At 38.1% G+C, this 20,783-nt stretch overlaps 1 protein-coding gene across 11 annotated transcripts in view; it reads right to left on the bottom strand.

Moving 5' to 3' along the window:
- The window catches only part of CHID1 (chitinase domain containing 1), a 119,221-nt gene extending 101,631 nt beyond the window's left edge, over positions 1–17,590 (bottom strand). For all 11 annotated transcript variants that reach the window (XR_004842128.1, XR_004842131.1, XR_004842127.1 and 8 more), the window contains exons 1-7: positions 17,432–17,590; positions 15,885–16,034; positions 14,917–15,049; positions 13,792–13,836; positions 11,841–11,947; positions 10,299–10,360; positions 1,133–1,225 (exon numbers count right to left, since the gene is read on the bottom strand). Coding sequence is in view for 6 of the 11 variants with exons in the window: in XM_009639631.2 (XP_009637926.1) it covers positions 1,133–1,225; positions 10,299–10,360; positions 11,841–11,947; positions 13,792–13,836; positions 14,917–15,049; positions 15,885–16,034; positions 17,432–17,557 (716 nt within the window). In the remaining 5 variants the exon portion in view is untranslated. The remainder of the gene's footprint in view (positions 1–1,132; positions 1,226–10,298; positions 10,361–11,840; positions 11,948–13,791; positions 13,837–14,916; positions 15,050–15,884; positions 16,035–17,431) is intronic.
- Between the last annotated feature and the right edge of the window lie 3,193 nt (positions 17,591–20,783).

Raw genomic sequence — 20,783 nt, 5'->3', positions numbered from 1 at the left:
GGTTTGTACTATTCTCCCCTTTCTCCCCATCACCAAATGGAACAAAGGCACTTTAACGTGAACACTGTTCACAGCAATTACTTAAATTCTACGAGAGCATGCATTAGCATTTTAAAAATAATCTGTGTGATGAAATGACTGATAAAGCATTTTAGAATAATGTTTTAAAGTGTTCTCCTTTATCTGTAATAGACTACAATTAATAGCAAGAGAAAATTGCTATCAGTTGGGATGAAATGTAGATCATAAGAAGGCAGTATGAAAGATTGGAATAAATGACACACAAGAGAGAAGACTTCCCAGAAAAAGACTAGATATCTAGTAAAACTGATTTTTTTTTCAGCTTTATTATATGTCACTTAAAGACAATGTAGAATCTTTTCATAAAACTGTAACAACTTAAAGAGGATTCAAATTCCTTCCACATATAATGAAGTTTCATTCTCATTTTCCACATGGGTTTGTTTTTTCAACAAATACAGTCTTAGAAAGTAGATATCTCTCTGCTATAAACACTGAAAGAAAAGTACTGCTAACTGAGCCAGAAGAGCATATGAACTGGTACATTCATCAGATTCAAATCATTGCACAAACAAACCGAATCATCAACAATTTTAAATTATTAAATGCATTTTTCTGTACATATGAACTATCAAGTCAAAATAAATAATTTTAAAAACCCATAGCCCTATTACAGATATAATTCCGTCCCATAGTTGTGTTTTTCTTGTTTAAAGAATAACTATTATCTATCATAGCTGAAACTGTGCCCAGAGGCTCAGAAAGTTTTTATATGCTACCTTTATGACGCCCTTTCTACTCCTTGGCAAGAAGTCATTAAGCTCCACAACTGTTTCTGCTCTTGTTCTCCTGGACGTTATTACCAGACATTTTGGGTTAACACCATCATAGAAGGTCCCTCTGCAAGTTATTTTGACGAACTATATATGAATTGCACATAGCTACTAAGACTATTCAGTGCAACATGCATGATAACAGGACTACCAATCAAACTCAAATAATTTCTTATTCATTTAAACCGCATAGCTATAAACAAAGCTTTGCATTTATTGTACATCAGACAGGAAAGTATTTCTGATCTGGAACCTGCCATCTAAATAAGAATACTCACCCCGCTGCAACTGCAGGAGGGATGACCAGTATGAGTTTAAGTTGTGCTTCATGCAGAGCTTCCGAAAGGTGAATGAGCAAATGAATCAACTCCCTGAAATACAAACATATTGTTAGAGGGAAATGTAGTAAAACTGGTGCTATATATTGGCAAGAGCAAGTTGACAAGTAACAGTAGAAATAATAGAAAAGATGCAGCTGGCAAGAGATCCAAACACAGTTTGCAGTGAATGACCATAGCAAAAAAAGAAAAAAATATTAGGAAGACTGATCAGAGGTTTACTCTCTTCCAGGAGTAAGAACACTGAACTGCTGGAGACTGTCTTAGTTTTATTGGAACTGGTGATCACCTTGGGGCTAAAACATTTCCTCATTTTATTTTAATCTAACTATGCATTGTTAGCATGCAAAACCAGCACATCTTATTAGAGCAGGACACCTCTTGAAGTCATATTCAGTAAACAGAATTAGATCAATAGAAGAACCAAACACTGTTCTGAAAGCAGCAGCTGTGGAATGGATTCAAGTTGCCACTCTTACTACATGAGGTCTGAGAATTTGTAAAGATGCTTTCACAGCAAGACATGCAGTCTTCAAGGGATACTTCAGGCCTGTATTTAGAAGCATTTCTGCTGCTGGTTTTTTGCTGTATAAATGAACCTTTTGTTTCTTAATACATTACTGGATAGCTACAAAATAAATGTCTGACAATGTCATATCTGGAAGTATCACCTTTCATGTGCATCATTTAAAGACTCCCAAAAGCTGATTTTCATATCCATATTCTAAACATTTCAATAGGAAAATAAACTCAATTCTCAGGTAAACAGGTTTTAGTCTTCTTCATTTAAAGGGTGATGTTAATAGAAAATCATTCAGAGACAGACTGAAGAAACAAAAAAGTTTAATGGCTATTGTTGTCTTAAGAGGAGTCCAATATTACCTTCAATTAGCACTATAAACCCCTTCTGTGTGCCTTCCTTAAGTCATTTGATTTTTCAGAACAAAGTCAACTTTCATATTTACCCACTGGCAGGGTGGATCTACAGAAGACAGATATTAGCACAGAATTCTAGATCTGTTCAGAACTATGCTTAAATCCAAACTGAGTAGAAATCAATTTCATGACCCATTCCAACAGGCTAAAAGTGCTAAAGCAGTAAAGGCAGGATATGCACAGGTGATCATCCAAGTTGTTTGCTCCACTGAAACTGGATTAGGCCTGAACTCTCAGAAACTTTTGGTACTATCATGCCTTTCGAGGCAGTATAATCCTAGAGATATTCTTCTGAAATCCTTGATCTTCCAATATAATTATTCATCACAGTAATGATGCTTGACTTGCACAGTGTAGACACTATCCAAAGGTAACAAAGTATTTTCATTTTCCCTGAAATGATTTGATGCCTGATGAAAACTTCCTAAGAACTCTATAAAAGCCATTACTCTCAAAATCCTGGCAAACAAACAAAGCAAGTTTTATCACTTTCCCAATACCATCAGTATTTTGTGCTTACAATTTGGGAGCTGGCTGTGCTGAACAGCTCTTGACAATGAACTGTCACACTGCCACCTATATTTCTGTTCTAGGGGGAAACATGAGATTACAGGAATCAGCTTTCAGTCTGTCTGCAGCGTGTACTTCTACCATTCTTGCTCTGGGAAAGTAACAGCTTTCCCTCCCATTTCCTTATCATATGCATTCCACATTAAGAGTGTCACTATTTAGACAAATCAATTAGAGCAAAGAAAAATCCTCTTCCGTAGGAACACATTAAAAAATTACAACACTAAATTGAACAGACATTTATTGACTCCAACATACATATCACAGCTCCCACATGACAATCTTATAAAAAATACAATCAGTATTAAAACTAGCTAAGCCTTCTTTCCTACTGATTTCAGTCTGATGACTAAGTGACCTTTTTAACTAATTATGCCCAATCTGCAGTATAGGTGCACCCTTTATTAGATGTCAGAGATGCTACATATAAGACAAATTTGATCAAACAATTCCTTTGTCTTTGAGGTTATTCTACCATATTCATCAGCGATCTCTCTTTCCTGCCTGGCTGCCTTTGTTAGCTGTAGGAACTTCTGAGACCTCTACACCATGCAAAACAATTATTGACTTTAATTTAATTATTTAGAAGGTGAGGGGATAGAAGGCGGGGCAAAATAGGACAAAAGAACCTAACATCGGTGCAGAGCAAGAGGACATCTCTTTCATTTAGAAACAAGGTCAACACCCTCGCTCCCACTCTGCATCTTCATGTATCTGCCTCAGCTCCTAAAATTTTGCTATCCAGGTAGCAATGCTTTGAAGCATAAGAAAAGCAATTGGGATTATTTTGAATCAGATGCGGGGGGGAATCAATGAATATTGAATTCAAGGTTTCCCCCTCCCTCGGCACAATGTCAGACACTGGCAGTTAACCAGCAGAGGTAAAAATGTATCCACAAAAACAGTGATATTTTAAAACTAGAAAGGCATACAGCACAGAACCACAACCTACAACTGTAAATGAAGGACAGAGAATTCTGGCCTGATAAATGGGCAGGAGTGCAGTTTGGAATGCTGGTTTTATTTTGCAGCTAGCAGACAGGACTAACTAAAAACAGACTCCATCAAAACAGCCACTCCCTCTCGTCCCACCACCAGATCCAAGCAGCATAGCTCTGGCCAAAAACTAATTAGCTTCAACTTGGAAGAGGTCAAGAAGAAAAGCAGATTCTTGCTCAAGAAACCCAGATTAACATCTACTCACTAATCTGTCAAGCCAGATCTCTGGGACCTGAAAACTTTTTAGCAAATCAGACAGGATTAATGGTTAAAGACTTAATTTAGGCTCCCTTCTATTTGTCAGCCAAGACAGATTATACAAATCAAATGTGCACTTTTCCCCTCTCCCCCAACAGCAATAGCAGAATGCTCATTTATTGTGTGCTATAAATTAAAACTTTACTATGTCCCAACAGTGCTTTCCAGTGTTATAAACACAATATTCTCCCATATTACCACTGGTAATTTTGAGAGAAAAGTTACTGACATTTTAAACATTATAATGAGGTGCAGGAAAGTAGGAATAGAATCAGTCTCCCTGAAAAGGCTTCATTAAATATTTACCAGAGACTTCAAAATTGTCAAATTTAACTTCAGAGTAGCTACTAAAACATTGGCAGCTTTAAGACTCTATCCTGAGCTAATTAAAGTCTACTTCATTCCTACCTTTTCAGGACTTTTATTATCACTACCATTTTGTAGGTCAATTTTCCAAGTGTTCATGATTTTTAAGTATCTTGTCCCCTTATAAAGTATGCAGACCTCCAAAATTTCAACATCCAAAGTTTGAGAGAAGCTTATTTTTTCAGAACTCACTTTTTCTAGCATTGTTAGTCTATTGTGTTTCGGACACTTTGTAGTACAGTTCACTTCAGTGCACAAGAGTGGGCTGCAGGTGTAATTGAAAAAGCCTTGCAGAAAACACATAAGGCTGTTATATCCTTCCCTTCAGTTATGTGACCCTTCAGAACTCTGCAACTTTCCACCTTCACACACTTTTTTGCACAAGTTGGTAGTCAGTATTCCCTAAAATTTATACCTTGTCAAGAAAATTGGACAGAATAAAGCTGTCTACTTCAAGAAGAAATTGCCCTTTTGTGCCATTTCATTGCCTAGTTAATACCAAGAAATTGGAGTGAATTATGGCAAATCTTTTATTAATAGATTAATTTTTCAGGGACTAACATAAAGTATAGAACTGCCAAAAGAGCTTTTTGCTCCTATATTCCTACCAACATTAATAAAATGCCTGAAGGTCATCTTCTGCATGATACCAAGTGCCTGCAGCACATGGTGACAAAAAAAAAAAAAAAAAAAAAAAAAAAAATCACATTTTTCAGATTGGTTCTGTGTGATGGCAGTGCCACCTGTCAGCTAATGCCAGACTGATCAGAATAATCTGCACTTTTATGGATGCTGTGAGATTCTGATGGGTACATTCATGCCTTTTTCACAACATGATCCAGGTCTCTGGAGAAAAAAAACCACCCAATAAACCCACAAGTGATAATAGCAAGAGAGACATTGTCCTGTATAGCTGCTAACTAAGGAGGAGAACCTTTGCTTGCTCAGTTATCCCAATATTTCTGCCATGTACATTTCTAAACTTAAATGCCACAGGATGAATAACTTGGAATATTTTATTGCAAACTCAGTCAAGAAAGTTTTATCTAAAAGACAGTTACTTAATTAAGAAGCAGGTTTAAACTATAAGAATCAGCAAAACACATTAGAATTGAGTTACCATCTGCACAGGATTATCTTGGCTGATTTCGATTTTTGCTCGGAGACTAATTCCCTATGCGTTAGAATAAAAGATGGGAAGCTGAATACTTTTCCACTGTGCAATGGTTGTCAGCATGAGAGGAGGCAGCATCAGATGCAGTCTTTCATCTCACATTAAATTTGACCTCACTGTGATTTGTATATCAATAGTTCTATTACCAGAAATCACAGGAAAGAAGTAGGTACAGTACTATAGAGGGTACTTTGAAGTATGTGTATTAGACACCTACAGGAGCCTGAACTGATCAGTATAAATCCCCTAAAACTTAGGCCCACACACACATATCAAGGTAATTTGGGTTCTTCAGATATAATGGGTGGTATTTAGGCATCTAAATATAAGAACCTAATACCATTTTATACATCCAGTGGTATACAAAGCATGCATACAGGATTGCTGTGTGAGACTCGAGGCGTCTTCGGACCCTACGTGAACAACCAGAGACCAGGTTGCTTAGGATATCTAACTTGAAACCAGGCAGCTATATTTAGGCACATAATTCTCTTACATAAAATTTATACTGTTGGTAAGATCAACATTTAAATGAATATGCAATATGCTTTCCTGCAACACAAAGGATTGATGTACTTTAAGACTTTAGTCTGCTGAACATTACAGAGCAATCCTAACCCCAAACCAGAATGATTAGAAAATCTGTTGTTCTTGAAAACAAACAAAACCAGATTAAGTTAGTTCTGCTTAAGATTTAAACCAGAAGATACATGGTGAGCCTGAAACCACAGGATTTCATGTCTTAGTGGATGCCAGCAATATAGCAACATTTCACCTCATCTGTAATGCCAACTAGGATAAATAAGAAAAAATGGTGGCTCTTTTTAGATAACTCCTCAGGCCTTGCAAGAAGAATTTTCATTCATTTATATTGTTGAAGTGACTAACGCCCTCCCCCCAAAAAATCAAGATTTTCTAGAAACATGCAAAGGGTTGAGAGAGATGTGTCTAAATTTGCCTCAGTGTCACAGGATTTATGGGTTACAGAAGCTTTGCACAGAGCTAACGCTGTTAGGCTGTTACATGGAGATAGTTAGAAAATTCAATTGTCATGATGTATTTAAGCAATTCAGTGCTTCAAGCCCCAACATCAAGACCATGGGAAGAGCATGTGTTATGAAGATGTCATCATGCCTCTTTAATCCAACCAAAATTCACATTCAGCTATCGAAAAAAGGTATCTCATGAGGACACTTGCTCAGCTGAGGTCTACTGAGAAGAGTGTCAGCTGCAATTAATCCAGCTTTCTAATATATGAAGTAGTGTTTAAATCATAACCCAATTTATTAGTGAGTTAGGACACTAATTTGCAGGGTTTCAGATTCTTTTGCAAACTCACCTGCCTCAAGAAATATTGGTACACTCTGCTAAAAAGTATCACTGCACATTGTCTTTAGAGAGTGGATGCTGATTTTGTAGCTGAAACATCAGATCAAGCACAAACGTCCATAAGCAAATCCCAGTCTCCAGTCATTTTAAGTCTGTGGAAAGGAAAGGAAACCTGTGCTATATTAAGTGTTACTGCACCACTAAGGTAGTGCAGGGGATGGGATCGTGGATCTTTCCCATAATACTATTAAAAAAATAACAGGAATAATTTCCACAGCTTTCCCCTCAACACAGATACAGGAAAGGATGCACTAGAATAATTGAGTTCCATTGTATTATTTATTAATTTAACAGCTAGGTGTCCACTTACTTTAGGTTTTGAAAAATGAAAACTATAATGATTTTAAGTGAAATATTTCTTTCTTAGATCCTTACCACTGCTGTCATTTTATAAGGCAAGCTGGCTGCTGCAGCATATCCCCATATAGTTTTATGCACATGCATTGAGTCTCAATAACCTCTTGCTAACTGCTTTCCTTGTATTTCAGGAAAAAAAAAATCTGATTTTTTGTTTTCTTTTTAAACCAAAACATGTTTACACTAAATAATTGGAATAAATTGTATTAGCTATGCAAGTCTCCTTGTATTGTCAGACAGCTCTGAAAGTAATTTCAAGGAAAACTATCTGTTCTTAGGAGCATCATTATGATCTTTGGTTCCTTTACCTAAAGTAGGTTAAGCTACTTTCAGGTGTTTGACCTTGAAGGGTCTGAATCAGGAAAGCGTACACACTATGTACCTAATAGTCAATACAGATGCTTTACAGGAGCACACACAATTGCTGTTCTGTGAATGCTCCATATCACCAAAGGATTAGGGTCATCTCTGTGTTGACGCCTACCTGTCAACTGACCCCCACCCTTCCAAGGTTAAGAACCTGCTTTACTACTGGCGTTTGTAACTTTCGAAAGACAAGAGTCTGACAAGGAAGATTGGGTATGAATCATGTTACAATACTGCCACTCTGTGGGCTGAAGAGGTCACGGGCTGCTCCAGTTCTTTTCTGGCAGGGACAAGACGACCATCCATGCTCACCCATTTATCAGGAATAACTCTGCTCTGCTAATCAGAAGGAAACTAACCGAACCCAAAGTAACAGCACTCAATGTTCAATTAAAATACAGGCTTGCCAAGTTCACTTAATTCTGCCCTTTAAGTTCTGTGCAAAGCACCTGTTCACTCCAGGCACTGGATACCCAAGCCACCCCATTTTAGACTAAGCGATAGGCAAATTGACTTAATCTCAAAATGAAGACACTGGTCCCATAACTTACAAGCATCATAAGACAAAATTTTAATGTAATGATGTGCTTCTACTTTCACAAAACAACCATTATTTCACACACAAGCTTAGCTTCAGCTTGCTGCCCAGATTACCCTTCTTCAGAATGCTCATCTCTGAGGAGGCAAGCCCAACACAAGGTATTTTTGCGACTTAAACACCCTAACCATTTCTAGGGGAATGATAATAAAGGGAGGAAAAAAAAAAAAAAGGATGAAGCACTTAAATCAAAACTGGTCTCAAAGAGGAGGAAAATGTGCAGTTCATAACTTTTGTTTCTATTAATGTTCTTCTGCCAAACATAATCTTTCACATTTTTAGTAAGAATAATCCTAAAGTCTTGCTCACGAGTGGCCACATTGATCAAACATGACTGACTGAGCAAACGAGGCAGTTACCATTCTATTCTATGAGAATAACCCTTTCTTTCTCTGAAGTTATAGAAAATACTTCCCCACTCCTATCTATCAATAACAGACAGTGAATTTGTAAGTGGTCCTTTGCCTAAATAACACTTAGGTACCAAGGGCTAGAGCAACTACACAGCAGCACCTCCTCTAGTACAAACAGTTCTTAGCACACGAGATGGGACAAGCAATGCTGTTTTGAACCAGCACTACTCCTAGCCAAGAGTAACATTTTTACCGTGCCACGAGCAAACTCACCCTGGAGCGAATAAAAAAGTGTGCTTTGTTCAGGTGTGTCATTTGCAATACAGCAGTCCGATGTTAGTGTGCTTAAATTGGCCTTCAGCTAGTCTTAAAACTACAGCAATCTCTGTCCTACATTTGTAAGTTAATTAATAGGAAAAGCATCAATTTTACTGAAATACAGTAAGCACAGTAGATAAACTGACCACTACACCCAACTTCTGGCTGGCAGTTACTAATGACTTAAATCACCTTCTTCATTGTCTTATTAAGACATTGCAATAGATTCACAGCTCAATATAGAGATCCATTCTTAGGAACAACCTGGCAAATTACCTAACTATGAGCAACAGCATGTAGCTTAAGGATTATTCATTCCAGTGCAAATGGTGGAGACCCTAACAAGGCTACAAAGATTCTGCAGTTTCCCAAGTGTTGATTTTATAGGGATTTATAGGATTTTATAGAACTCCGTTAACAGCATACTCAGTTCCAGAAGTAACTATTATATGCCCTCAGTCAACAACACTCGCCCTAAACAGAATAACCTGAAGTAACCATTTTTGAAAGGTGAAAGCCTCCCATAATGACATCTGCATTCTGCGGAGCTTTCTTTGAAGCTATTTTCCCCCAAACATTTTAGGCAATAAAGAGCTGGTAGGAATACTGTGCTTTAGGGAATGGATGCGTGAATTTCCTGAGGGAACTACCACAAAATCTTTAGATTGCTGCACAGAATTGTTCATTTCAGCACGCGTTCTGCCTTTTCCTTCTGAAGCAGCAGTTTGGAGCTTGCCCTACCCTGACTCTGTCCAAGGTGTTAAAACAGCCAAGGGGTTTTTGCTCAAGGAAAACAGATTAGAATATGTCAGGGAACAGCTTAATATGGATAAGCCCTTTAGTTCAGCAGCTACAATAAATGCAGACTCGCTGAAACTTCATAGCGGAGCTACCAAAAGGTAGATCAACTACTCCAAAGTTTAAAATACACTGTGTTTGCAAGAACCGGAAACCAGTTTCTCCCTAGATTTGCTTCACATTGGGGATTTTAGTTTTAGTTTCAGTACATCTAAAAGCTCTCTATTTAAAGGTTTGGAAGGTTTCCTAATCAACTCAAATTTGGTGGTCTTGAAAGCATCCCACACTTCCAAGCTTCATCCAGCAACCCAAACCACTAAGGGCCAGTGCCAACATCTGAGTAAGCATGCAATTGAGGTACCCTCTTCACCCTTGTACAACAGTAACATCTGGCAGAACTCAAGTGTGAAAGGCTAATGTGGTCTGTGAGGTCCACTATGAAGATTATTATGTAATCTGAGCTCACGTAGACGCTTCATTCTAAGATAAGTGGAACAATCTTCAGTTGTCCTACAATGAAGTGCATTTATTTATAATGACAAATTCAAATCAACATGGAGAAATTAAAAAGATGCTTTAAAAGAACAGATTTTTAGGAATTGCATCCTAGAGACTTATACTCACGTTTGCTTTTGATTTCCCAGCTGACTCCAAACTTCAACTACAAAACCATCAAAATTTTCATTCTAAACAAAGGGAATCGACAATATACAGTCAATCACCACACTTATTCATTATGTTTGTATCAGATGATAATACAGTATGAAAGCACATAATTACTGTAGTTTTTCTTGTACTTTTACAGATTGAACATGCTTGTATTCTTACCTCAGCTTCACCTTTAATGCAGCATTTCTTCATGAAGAAGTCAGAGGAGCACAGATTATTTAACAAACATGCAAAAGTTGAAAGTCTCTAACAGCTATCCACAACTTCTACTCTTACAGGATAAACCAGTATTGGATTGGGAAAATTCAGCCATTGACAAAAGATGGTTGTTAGGCAAATCATTTGATACACATTTACATGTGTATTGGGGAAAAAACTGCATGAGCTCTTGAGTCCAAACATGTAAATGCTAACTTGGCATAGGCATGATTCCAAACATCGCCCACAATTAATCTCACTTGTGATAATTTATGTTTAGCATGATCAAGGATACTGTTGCACTTGAGTACACCTTCCTTAACAGGCCAACTGTTACTGAGGACCTAAAACTCATGTATCGGTTACAAATTTTAAGAAACTATTCAGTTTACCTCTACATCCATCTTCCTCTAGAGCACATTAAGATTTCTTTACATCATTTAGCAAGTGAGAAAACTTATTCTGACAGTAATTAAGCAAGCTGTCATGAATCAACTAAAGTTGAATGTCTTTTGCATACAACTTGCCTAGCCCTGCATATGCATAGCTCTAAAGCCTTACTAAGGGACTGCCCAGAAAACCTTAGCAAACAGTAACCATTCCTTAAAAGGAAATCCTCTTCTCCTCTCCCCAGCCTCTTAACATTTTAAGGAAACTGGTTCAGAGCCAAGCAAAACTGTACAGTAACAGATATCTAGTGAGCTATTCTTGGTATTAAAAGTGGCTCATTAGCTCTAGCACACTGATCCCGAATGTACTCCTGTAACACAGAAAACGGCACTCATTGCACACATGACCCTTTTTCTGCCTTTCAAAAACCGCCACTAAACCAGTTCAGCCCCGGCTTAATAGATTTTATTTTTTTTTAAATAGAAATTTAAAAGCAAGCAGTCTGCCCACTAGGCAACCTCCATGAGAAGTTTATCAGGTACCCCCTATTGCCTCAGTAACGTTCAGCCTGTCAGCTGTTTGGAACAGGGTTTATCAATCACAATTTATAGCAGGCAAGAGTCACCAGTGCAGCTGCCAACAATAACTTAACAACATTGTGTTGATCAGACTTATGTAGTCTCACTTTAGACTTGTAGTTAACTGCACTTAAGTGTTGCTATACTTCGTATTTACAGGAGTTGGGCACATACTAAGACACACTATTAAGAACCCTGCCTCATTCTTTTGAGCAGAATTTTATCTGGTAGAATATAAAACTACTGGAAATGAGAAAACACCCATTACACTAAAGGAATCAAATATCATCTCACGCTATTTAATAAGCATTAACAAAAAAAATCTTTTTACCTTGGCTAGCTGAACCATGTTCTTGGAGAGCTCCTCTATCTCATCCTCACTGCCAAAAACACTCTCGAAGTCCTGGTAAGTCCAGCCATCAAACAAAATTCGAGGCACTATCAAGCGAAGTTGTCAATTAGTAATGAAAATTAAGTGTTTTATCTGCACTGGAATATTTCTGCAGAAACAGAATACAGCAGATGCAAGCAGAGAAGCCACTAAACAACATATCCCATGACTAAGATAATTGCTTTTTTACTCTGACCAACTTTAGCAGCATAGATAAATTGACACTGTAGAACATTCTTCATTTTATGTTTAGTTAAAGGTCAGCACTGATGCAAGTTTTAAGAAAAGATACCTTCACTTGATTGAACTATCACCTAGGGCCCCAAGTAGAGTCTTAAAAGAACACCACCATGAAACAGCAATCTTTCTGTAAGTTGTGCACCTCTTCTACCACAAGAACAAGATAGGAAGGCTCACCCCAAACTCTGATTTTTTATTTTTTTTTTTTTTTTTTTTGTACACAGCCCTGTATTACTTCACTTTTCTACTCACCTCAAGGCCCTAGGACAAATTTTTATTTTGGAAAATATGGGCACTTGAGTTCACAATTTCTTTTTCTCCCAACACAAAACATTAAAAAAGCAGTCAGACAAGAGTCAGGAAAACTGTTGCAACAGTCAACAGTCATGCACACTGGAAAAAGCCAACAACTCATACAAAGCTGCATCTAAGCCCTTTCTAACTACCAAGGATGTAAAAGAGTATTTTAGAAGAGTCTAGAGAGATTTTAAAGGCTTTATTATCTGGCAGATGAAGTAATTTAAAATATCTGACTGAGCACTCAATTTTTCTAATGCATTTCAAGTTTCATTCTCCCTTCTCAATCAAGAAGGGTGTTGTGATTTAACCCAGCAGGCAGCTAAACACCACACAGCCATTCGCTCACTCCCCACCTCCCCAGTAGGATGGGGGACAGAATCGGGGGTAGGGGAGACGGGGGAAGTAAAATTCATGGGTTGGAATAAAGACAGTTTAATAGGACAGAAAAGGAAGGGAAAATAAAAATAATAAACATAAACAAAACAAGTGCACAATGCAATTGCTGACCACCCACCAACCAGTTCCTGAGCAGTGATCACTCCCCTGCCCAACTCTCCCCAGTTTATATACACTGAGCATGACATCACATGGTATGGAATAGCCCTTTGGCCAGTTGGGGTCAGCTGTCCTGGCTGTGCCCCCTCCCAGCTTCTTGTGCACCTGGCAGAGCATGGGAAGCTGAAAAGTACTTGACTAGTATAAACACTACTTAGCAACAACTAAACCACCAGTGAGTTATCAACATCAGTCTCACACTAAATCCAAAACACAGCACTATGTCAGCTTCTAGGAAGAAAATCAACTCTATCCCAGCCAAAACCAGGACAAAGGGCTTCACAGTTCCACAGAATTCTTGCCATAGACAAATGTAAGAAGTCTAGCACAATATTATCTCTATAGCAATGTTTGACATTTTCCCTAGAGACACACCATGGCACATCCACCAAGTTTCCAGCTTCAAGGGGAGAACAGCCAAAGGAGGACTTCCCTACTGTCATGCAGGAAAGTTTGACTGACTCAGATTTGGATTATTTTTTTTTTCTTTTTAACTAAGCAGAACCTCTGAGCAACAAGTTCAAACAGAAGGGGCCCAGTGATCCAGGGTTTGTCCAGAGACATGAAGTTAAGGCAAAACATTAGGGCACCAACAGGATCAACACTTGAGTTACTTAACTACCTACAGTTAACTGCTTTTTATCTATAGTTAACTGCTTTTATTTTTCTTCTCAGACTTCTTCCTTCATACAGCTATGCTAAGCTAACCTCCCTTTCTCCCACATAAACCTTGAACAAAGCCTTCTTTCACTCTCCCAGCAGTTAAAAGACGAACATACATAAAACTGAGGCTCACCTATTTTGATGGTTTTGGAGGTTTTTCTGACATCTTTCATCCAGCCTGTCAAACAATATCAAGTCAGAGAACAACTGTTAAAATATAAATGATGTTGACAATGACAACATGTTTTCAAGCATTCTTCAAATAATGTAGCATAGTTTTATTATACCTGTCTTCCTGCTGCAGACTACTAGTTCATAACCAACACAGATGAAACATCCTCTGATGCACCAAATTCAAAGCTATTCACCTCCACCACAGCATAACTAGCATCTACTACAATCTTACAGTAGTCCCTACGCAACCCCTCCCTGCTGCTTACAGTTCTGCCTCATCATGGAAACTGTAGTCATCAAGCATCACCTGGGAGGAGTTTGGTGGTGGTGGTTTGGTTTTGTTTCTTGTTGTTGTTTGGTTTGGGTTTTGGGTGGTGGTTTTTTTTTGTTTTGTTTTGTTTTAAGATGGCACTTTCAAGTGTCCCATCCACTCCTCTTGGCATCAATGCACTAGAACGAATTTGTTAGTAGGCACCAACATGGTAAGAATTATAGCGGTTTCAAATGAGATTCCACATTCAATCAACTTCAAAACAATAAACTACTTAGTTATTATTTAAGAACATACCAGAGGAAATCTGAACTTGCACCCAGTTTCTTGACAGCAAAGGAAAAAATTCTCTTAGGATTAAATTTTTCTTCCATTCCCAAACCAAATCCACCCAAATGCTTTTGCAAAGGGGAAAAAACCCACAATGGGTAAACAACTGAACAGTGCAAACACCATTTCTGCAGTTACAGATTCTTTGTCCCTTCCTGTTTTTTGGGGGGTGTTTTTTGTTTGTTTGGGTTGGGGGTTTTTTTGTTTGTTTGTTTTTAAGAGGGGCTTTGTAGACAGCCTGGTGGAAGAGCTTCCCACTTATTCTTTGGACAGATAAACTATGTATACATGTGGAAGCAGGTGGGGACAGAAAGAAGTTCACTCTAAAGAAAACTCCCCCCAAAATAGAACAGATGAAAAGTACTGCACACCATAAAGCAGAGCCAGAAAAACCCACATGCATATATTGCCAAAGCTACCTTGTCTGCAACAAGACCGGTAATCTTACTTGCAATGCATAGCCAAAGAAAAAGAAAGTAACACCTTTATCAGCATCATGGAGCCCAGTGAACTGGAACCTTTCCTTCCCTCTCCTTTTCACTTGTAACCAGACTGGTGAGATTAGTGTAAATTTGTTTCCAAATATTTTAGCAATGTCATAGCCATGGCTGTTCCACTTGCAAAAGAAAAGAGAAAAAAAGTGAGAGGCTCAAACAGAATATTTATGGTTCACTTTACTTTTGACTAAATACATATAAATTCTTTTACACAAATGCAATCATTTGCTAGATCCCCATTCGTTAGTCTGAGGAAACCTTCTGGGACTTGATTTTTATTTAAATAAGAAAGTACTCTGGAAACTCTGATAGCTACATGAAAGGCAATCTTTAAACTGTGCAAATTCACCTGAACTACATGAATTTGCATGTAGATTCCAACTCAGTTTTGAACATAAAATGTTCAAGAGAACTTGAGAAAGGTGAAAATTTATATGGCACCTATTTCTCTTTTGAGCAGTCTAAGCCTGAAACAAGTGAGAAGCATCCTCTAAAAAAAAGGAAGAAACATTTATTATTCAAGAAAGGATGTTCTGAATAATAGTAAGACTGGATAGCAAGAGAGATCAGTTTGACAGCAGCATAAAATTTTTACTGTTTATTTAGAAGGTTCAAGTTGGTAGCTGCATAGTATGAGGACACTTAGTAGCCCTCCTGTTCTGACTTTACTGCAATTTCACGTGGCTTATCAAGGACAAAAGAATACCATCAGCTCTCTTCTACCAGTGAGAAGAAAACCAGTATGACCTAAACATCCTCCAAGAGATGGCTGGAAGAACGAGTGTTTGAGACTACTTGAATCCCAAGCCAGCTCTCAAATAATCCTCTGGCTATTTGACTCTATTTGACCAGAAGTTCCCATTATTACAAAAAGCAGGGATGCAAGATAGCAGATTAGCACAGTCTGCCGCATATTCATTCAAAGCACCAATTTTATTCATTTTATTAACTTACAGGAGTAATATATCCCAGAACATTTCCCGAGAAATGTCTTTCCTTCATCTTCTTAGAGCAATAACTTCTGTGTTCCAGTATAATATCCTTTGCCTTTGGATCCACAACTACCAGTCCCCTGTCCTGCACATTTTTATCAGAATGCAGCATCTGGGGGGATAAGACAAGTTTTTAGAACCAGCCATACAAAACAGACACTTTCAACTGCAACAGACTTCAAAAAGAAAAAAAAAACCCCACATCATTAAATTCTGAGCACTCCTTTTAAATGATGCAGAGCAGTTTCATTTAAAACTGAAACAGGGATGTGCTCAGAAATGATTTGTCATCATCAGAAAAATTACTTTGCAAGGCAAAAAGCATATAAAAAAATCAAGAAGTGATAAGATTAAAGAACATTATTCACCACAGCTGATAGTGCTCTTCTCTCTAGTCAATGCCTTCTGGCATGTTACACCCAAAATGATAAAAAGGGGCTAGGAGTTCTTAACCAAGAGTTTGAAGATTACCTTTAATTTGGATATATTTTAGATTGAGTATGCTGCATTGTGGTTACTGAAGGCCAAGATTCTGAACACCTTTCTTTAAGGAAGATCTGCTTCAACTAGAACAGCACAGGTAGTTTTAGCAGACAGAAACAGAGTGCGAAGGCCTAATAAAGCGTGCGTGATGAGTACACAGAAATCATCTATTGATTCAGCACATGAACTTCAGCAATAAGGCCTTTCTTAACTCTTTGTATTATCCTCACTACCTGCAGACTAGATTTTCTTCCTGGTAGATGTTGAGCAAGCAAGCAATACAAACAATGAGAGACATATTTGCATAATGAAGGATTAACTACACTTATAATTTAGGGAGAGGATTTTGAACATGTCTACTTTTTTACCTAACATGCTTCGCAACACTAAGTACATATACTTGGTATATGCACTAGTAAATATACTTCCTCTCCATACGCACCCTTTCTCTTGTACTGCTGTGTCTTCTTGCAGTTTTGAAAGAAAACAGGCAGAAAACAAGAACATGCTCAGCAAGTTAAAAGTGATTTCAGCATGTTGGTTTTGCTTGCTCAGATTGTTACGGGACTCTGAATCATTCTGCCTGAAAAGGAACTGCTGGTTAGAAAATTATTCAAACTGTTCTATCAGGATACAGCCTTCCCATTGGCAAGTCTGAGAACACCTTCCCTTCCTACGACCTAGCACTCTTGGGTCAAACTACTGCTCCCCGCCCCCATTTCCAAAGGGATGTATTTCTCCTTTAGCTATGCAAGAGGGGACAAAAACTTCCTGCTTCTGCCGCTTGCATGGGGGATAAAACTCCAGAAGCCTACATCATATTGATTCAGAGTGAACCATTGGTGACACCCACAAAAGCTGAAGGACAGGACAGTTTCAGGTAGTCTTATTTGTGAGCATATGTTTCAATGGAAACGGATGGCTGCTTTTAACACTCTTTTTGACAGAATGAGAGTCCAGTTACCAAAATTCAGTTAGTTCATGGCACACGTCTGATAAGATGAGCATTTCAGTTATTTCTCGTACCTTTTCTTCAGGCTTTTTTGTAGCACTTTTCTTTGTATCAGTTTTTGACAGGGTACCTTCAGCTAGCCAGCAAATCATGGTAAGAGAAAGTGAAGTACAGAGAAGCCTCATGGTGTTTTTCCTCATGTCCAGTTTCTCCTGCCCTGAAAACAAGGTTCAAATCTCTGTGAACAGAAGAATATAACAGCTTAATTCCATTTTCTTGCCTAAGAAAAGTCATGCAATTGTCTTATCTTCTGCCCTCTAGAATCAGACTCACTAAGGCAATACTGTTTTAACAGTGCTTTATCTCTGGCAGCAAAACAGCAGAATATTTTAAGAGATTCCTGGCTCAAACATCTTTTTTTGTCCCTTGTATCACAGAGCAAGTGGGTTGGCTACTTACAGCTTCCCTTTTAAAGAATCCCTAAAGTAATATAACAGTTTACAGCTGAAACAGAGATAAATGTCTGCTGTGCAGAACCACCCACAGTACCACCTTACCTTTTCTATAGCAAATAAGAGACACCATTTGTCATTTGTTTCTGCTCCTGCCTAACCCAGTCAGCAAGTCACAAATGATTAAGAGACGGAAAGAATTATAGCTATAAGCTTATCTATAAGTGTGTTTACTCTTACAGGTTAGAACTTTGCCAAGTCAGTGATACATACAAAATTGAAAAAAAAAAAAAAGGGTCCTTTTGGTTTAGAAGAATGACATTGACAGTTTGTCCCAGCTCCAGATAAAATAATTGAGAATTAATAGAGAACAGTTCTGTTCAGGGCTATTTTTCTGTCACAACTTAGTTCTGTCAGGGGAAAGACTTTTAAAAAAAAAAAAAAAAAAAAAAAAGCATTTCAAATACAGCCAGAACTTGTTTTTCAAACTCTGCCCATTCATGAGTTACACTGGTTTTCCAACATAGTTCCCAGACACGGATAAGAAAACAAAGAAAAAATATTTAGTATTAGAGGAAACATGGCGAAAGGAGGTAAAATAGCAGAATGAAGAAAACCAACCTGTTATTAATTCTGGAAGTCCTAACTATCAAACTGGGACTAGATTTCATCTATAATAAATAGTGGCTCTAGATACATATTGGGCAGCTTCTCATAACTATGAGATACTAAAGGAAGAGAAAAAAAGTTACCTTCCCCTAATTTTCTGAAGTTTTTTAAAACTTAAAAAATTCTCATGCTTCCTGCATTAGTCTGAAAAATTAACATTTCTACCACTCACTTCAAAGACTTATGAGATAATTTCGTCAAGTCATATTTACAAAACTTGTTCTGTTGGCACTGATAATAAGCTGCTTGAAGTTTGAGTATTTTGTATCCGTACAAAACACCAGGTGAGGGATCCCATAACAGCAGACTACTCTCAAGGAGTACTGTGGCAGTAATGTGGTGACAGAAGGAACCTTAATGGTTAAAAATGGAAGTCTACTCAATGAAACAGCAGCTATTTGAGACCCACAGTGGTAAGGCAGAGGCGAGATCAACAACCCAATAAACTTAAGCATATTTGGATGTGGCTGGCTTAGCAGTGAGGTTTTAAAAAGCAGAGATATTATTGCAGGAGTTAGGGATTCCGCAGGAAAACAGGGGAATACGTTATTAGGGAACAAAGCAGCAGGATGATGGTGGCATAAGTGCTTAAAAAAATGAATGCCATTAGCACCAAAAAACATAGAGCATCAAAAACCTCACATACAAAATGATTTGAAGGATTTAGTCAAGTCTTATAAAGACTGCAAAATAAAAGCAAAAAACCTTCTAACATACTTCTTGGATCCAGAGAGCAGAGTAAAAGCTAAACTACTGCACCATTTGAAATTCACTATTGTTAATAGTTAAGGTGTTATGCTTCTACTTTGACTTCAAGGTCACTGGTAACCCCCTTGTTTTCCACATCCTAAAAAATTACACAAAGAAGATTGCTCTTGATAGCATCTACTCTGTTCCACCTAGCTTGGCAGGATCTATAAACTACTGCAGAGAGGAACAATTGAGAGCCTGAATAATCAATACAAGTCTTAACTATTTGGACAGGATATCAATTCTTCCAGAAGCTGATATATATTGATTTGGAGGTGTTTGATTTCACTTTCAGAAACAATTAGCAACAGGATCCACTTCCCTGAAGAGAAGTTAATGTTTAACACCTGAAGAACAGAATTTTTATGCTTTTTTAAGCATCACTGAACTCTAATTAGACATCAAAATGTACCCATTTCCTTGACATGATCATATCCATCTGCCAATTATTGTTAAGTCAACATCCACTCTTAGACCTACAGGAAACACCGAGCCTGTGGCAAAATGGTTTCTGCCAGTGACAGTCCAACACTGAGTCTTGGTTGGAACCTTAGTTTAATAATTTGTCCCTTTACAACATCAGTTTACTGAAAATTAAGTAGGCAGCATCGCTCTACTACATGAAGATGAATTAGCCAAACTTTAAACACTCTTTTTGGAAACTATAAGCATGAATTTTGCAAGCTGCACAAAATCAGATCCCCATCAAGTTTTTCTTCTGCAAAACTTCCTTCATAATTTTTTAATGCTCCTCAAACTAACTAAATTGAGAAGAACTGTGCGAGCTTGGCACTCTTATTTCCCATAACACTGCAAAATGCAAGCAAAATTGAAGATTGACTCTGTGTCGTTGTTCAAGTGATACTATCGACAATTTGAGGTTTAAAACATCTTTTGACAAACTGATCTGAAGCCTGGGTTTCTCTTTAAGCCAGCTCTTTAAGCCAGGTCACAAATGTTGTTTAACCTGAGTCTTCATGTGAGGTAACATACTTTTAATCAGCTGTTTTAAATGCATCGTTACTTTTAAAAGAGAGAAAAGCTGGCTGATTTAGGCTCTCCAAAAGAAGCAACCAAAGAAACTAAATAACCTTGGAGACTAGCACAGTAACTATTTTAAATCAGTTAATGCTTATACTTTATTTTTAAAGAAGAAACTAGATTCTAACTCCTGCTGCAGAAGCATCACTTAGTAAAGTAAGCCCAGGGGGCATACTATTGATGTGCTTTTAAATTAAACCAACAAAAGCTAGATTCAGAAGTGAAAAGCGTGAAAGTAAACCCGTTTCTAACCTGTGTAAACATTACTCCCTTTCCTCTTGTAAGGTGCTCTACTTTGACAGAATTGCCTCCCATATTCCTCTGACTCTGGAGAAACCAAGGCTTCCCAGGCAGACCTCGGAAACCGCCCGCCGCCTGCAAGCCTGCCCAGGTAGCAGACTCCCTCAGAGCAAGCCCTCGCCGCGGCCTACCCCGGAGCTTGTACCTCGCACCCTCAGCTGCCGTGTCAGCCCCCCCGACCCGCCGGCCGAGGGCCCCCACACCGCCCGGGCAC

The sequence above is a fragment of the Egretta garzetta genome, unplaced genomic scaffold (assembly GCF_000687185.1).
Source record: "Egretta garzetta isolate BGI_Z169 unplaced genomic scaffold, ASM68718v1 scaffold650, whole genome shotgun sequence".
NCBI classification, from domain to species: domain Eukaryota; kingdom Metazoa; phylum Chordata; class Aves; order Pelecaniformes; family Ardeidae; genus Egretta; species Egretta garzetta.
Note: the sequence above shows the minus strand (reverse complement) of the source record. Positions and strands in the feature narration are given on the sequence as shown.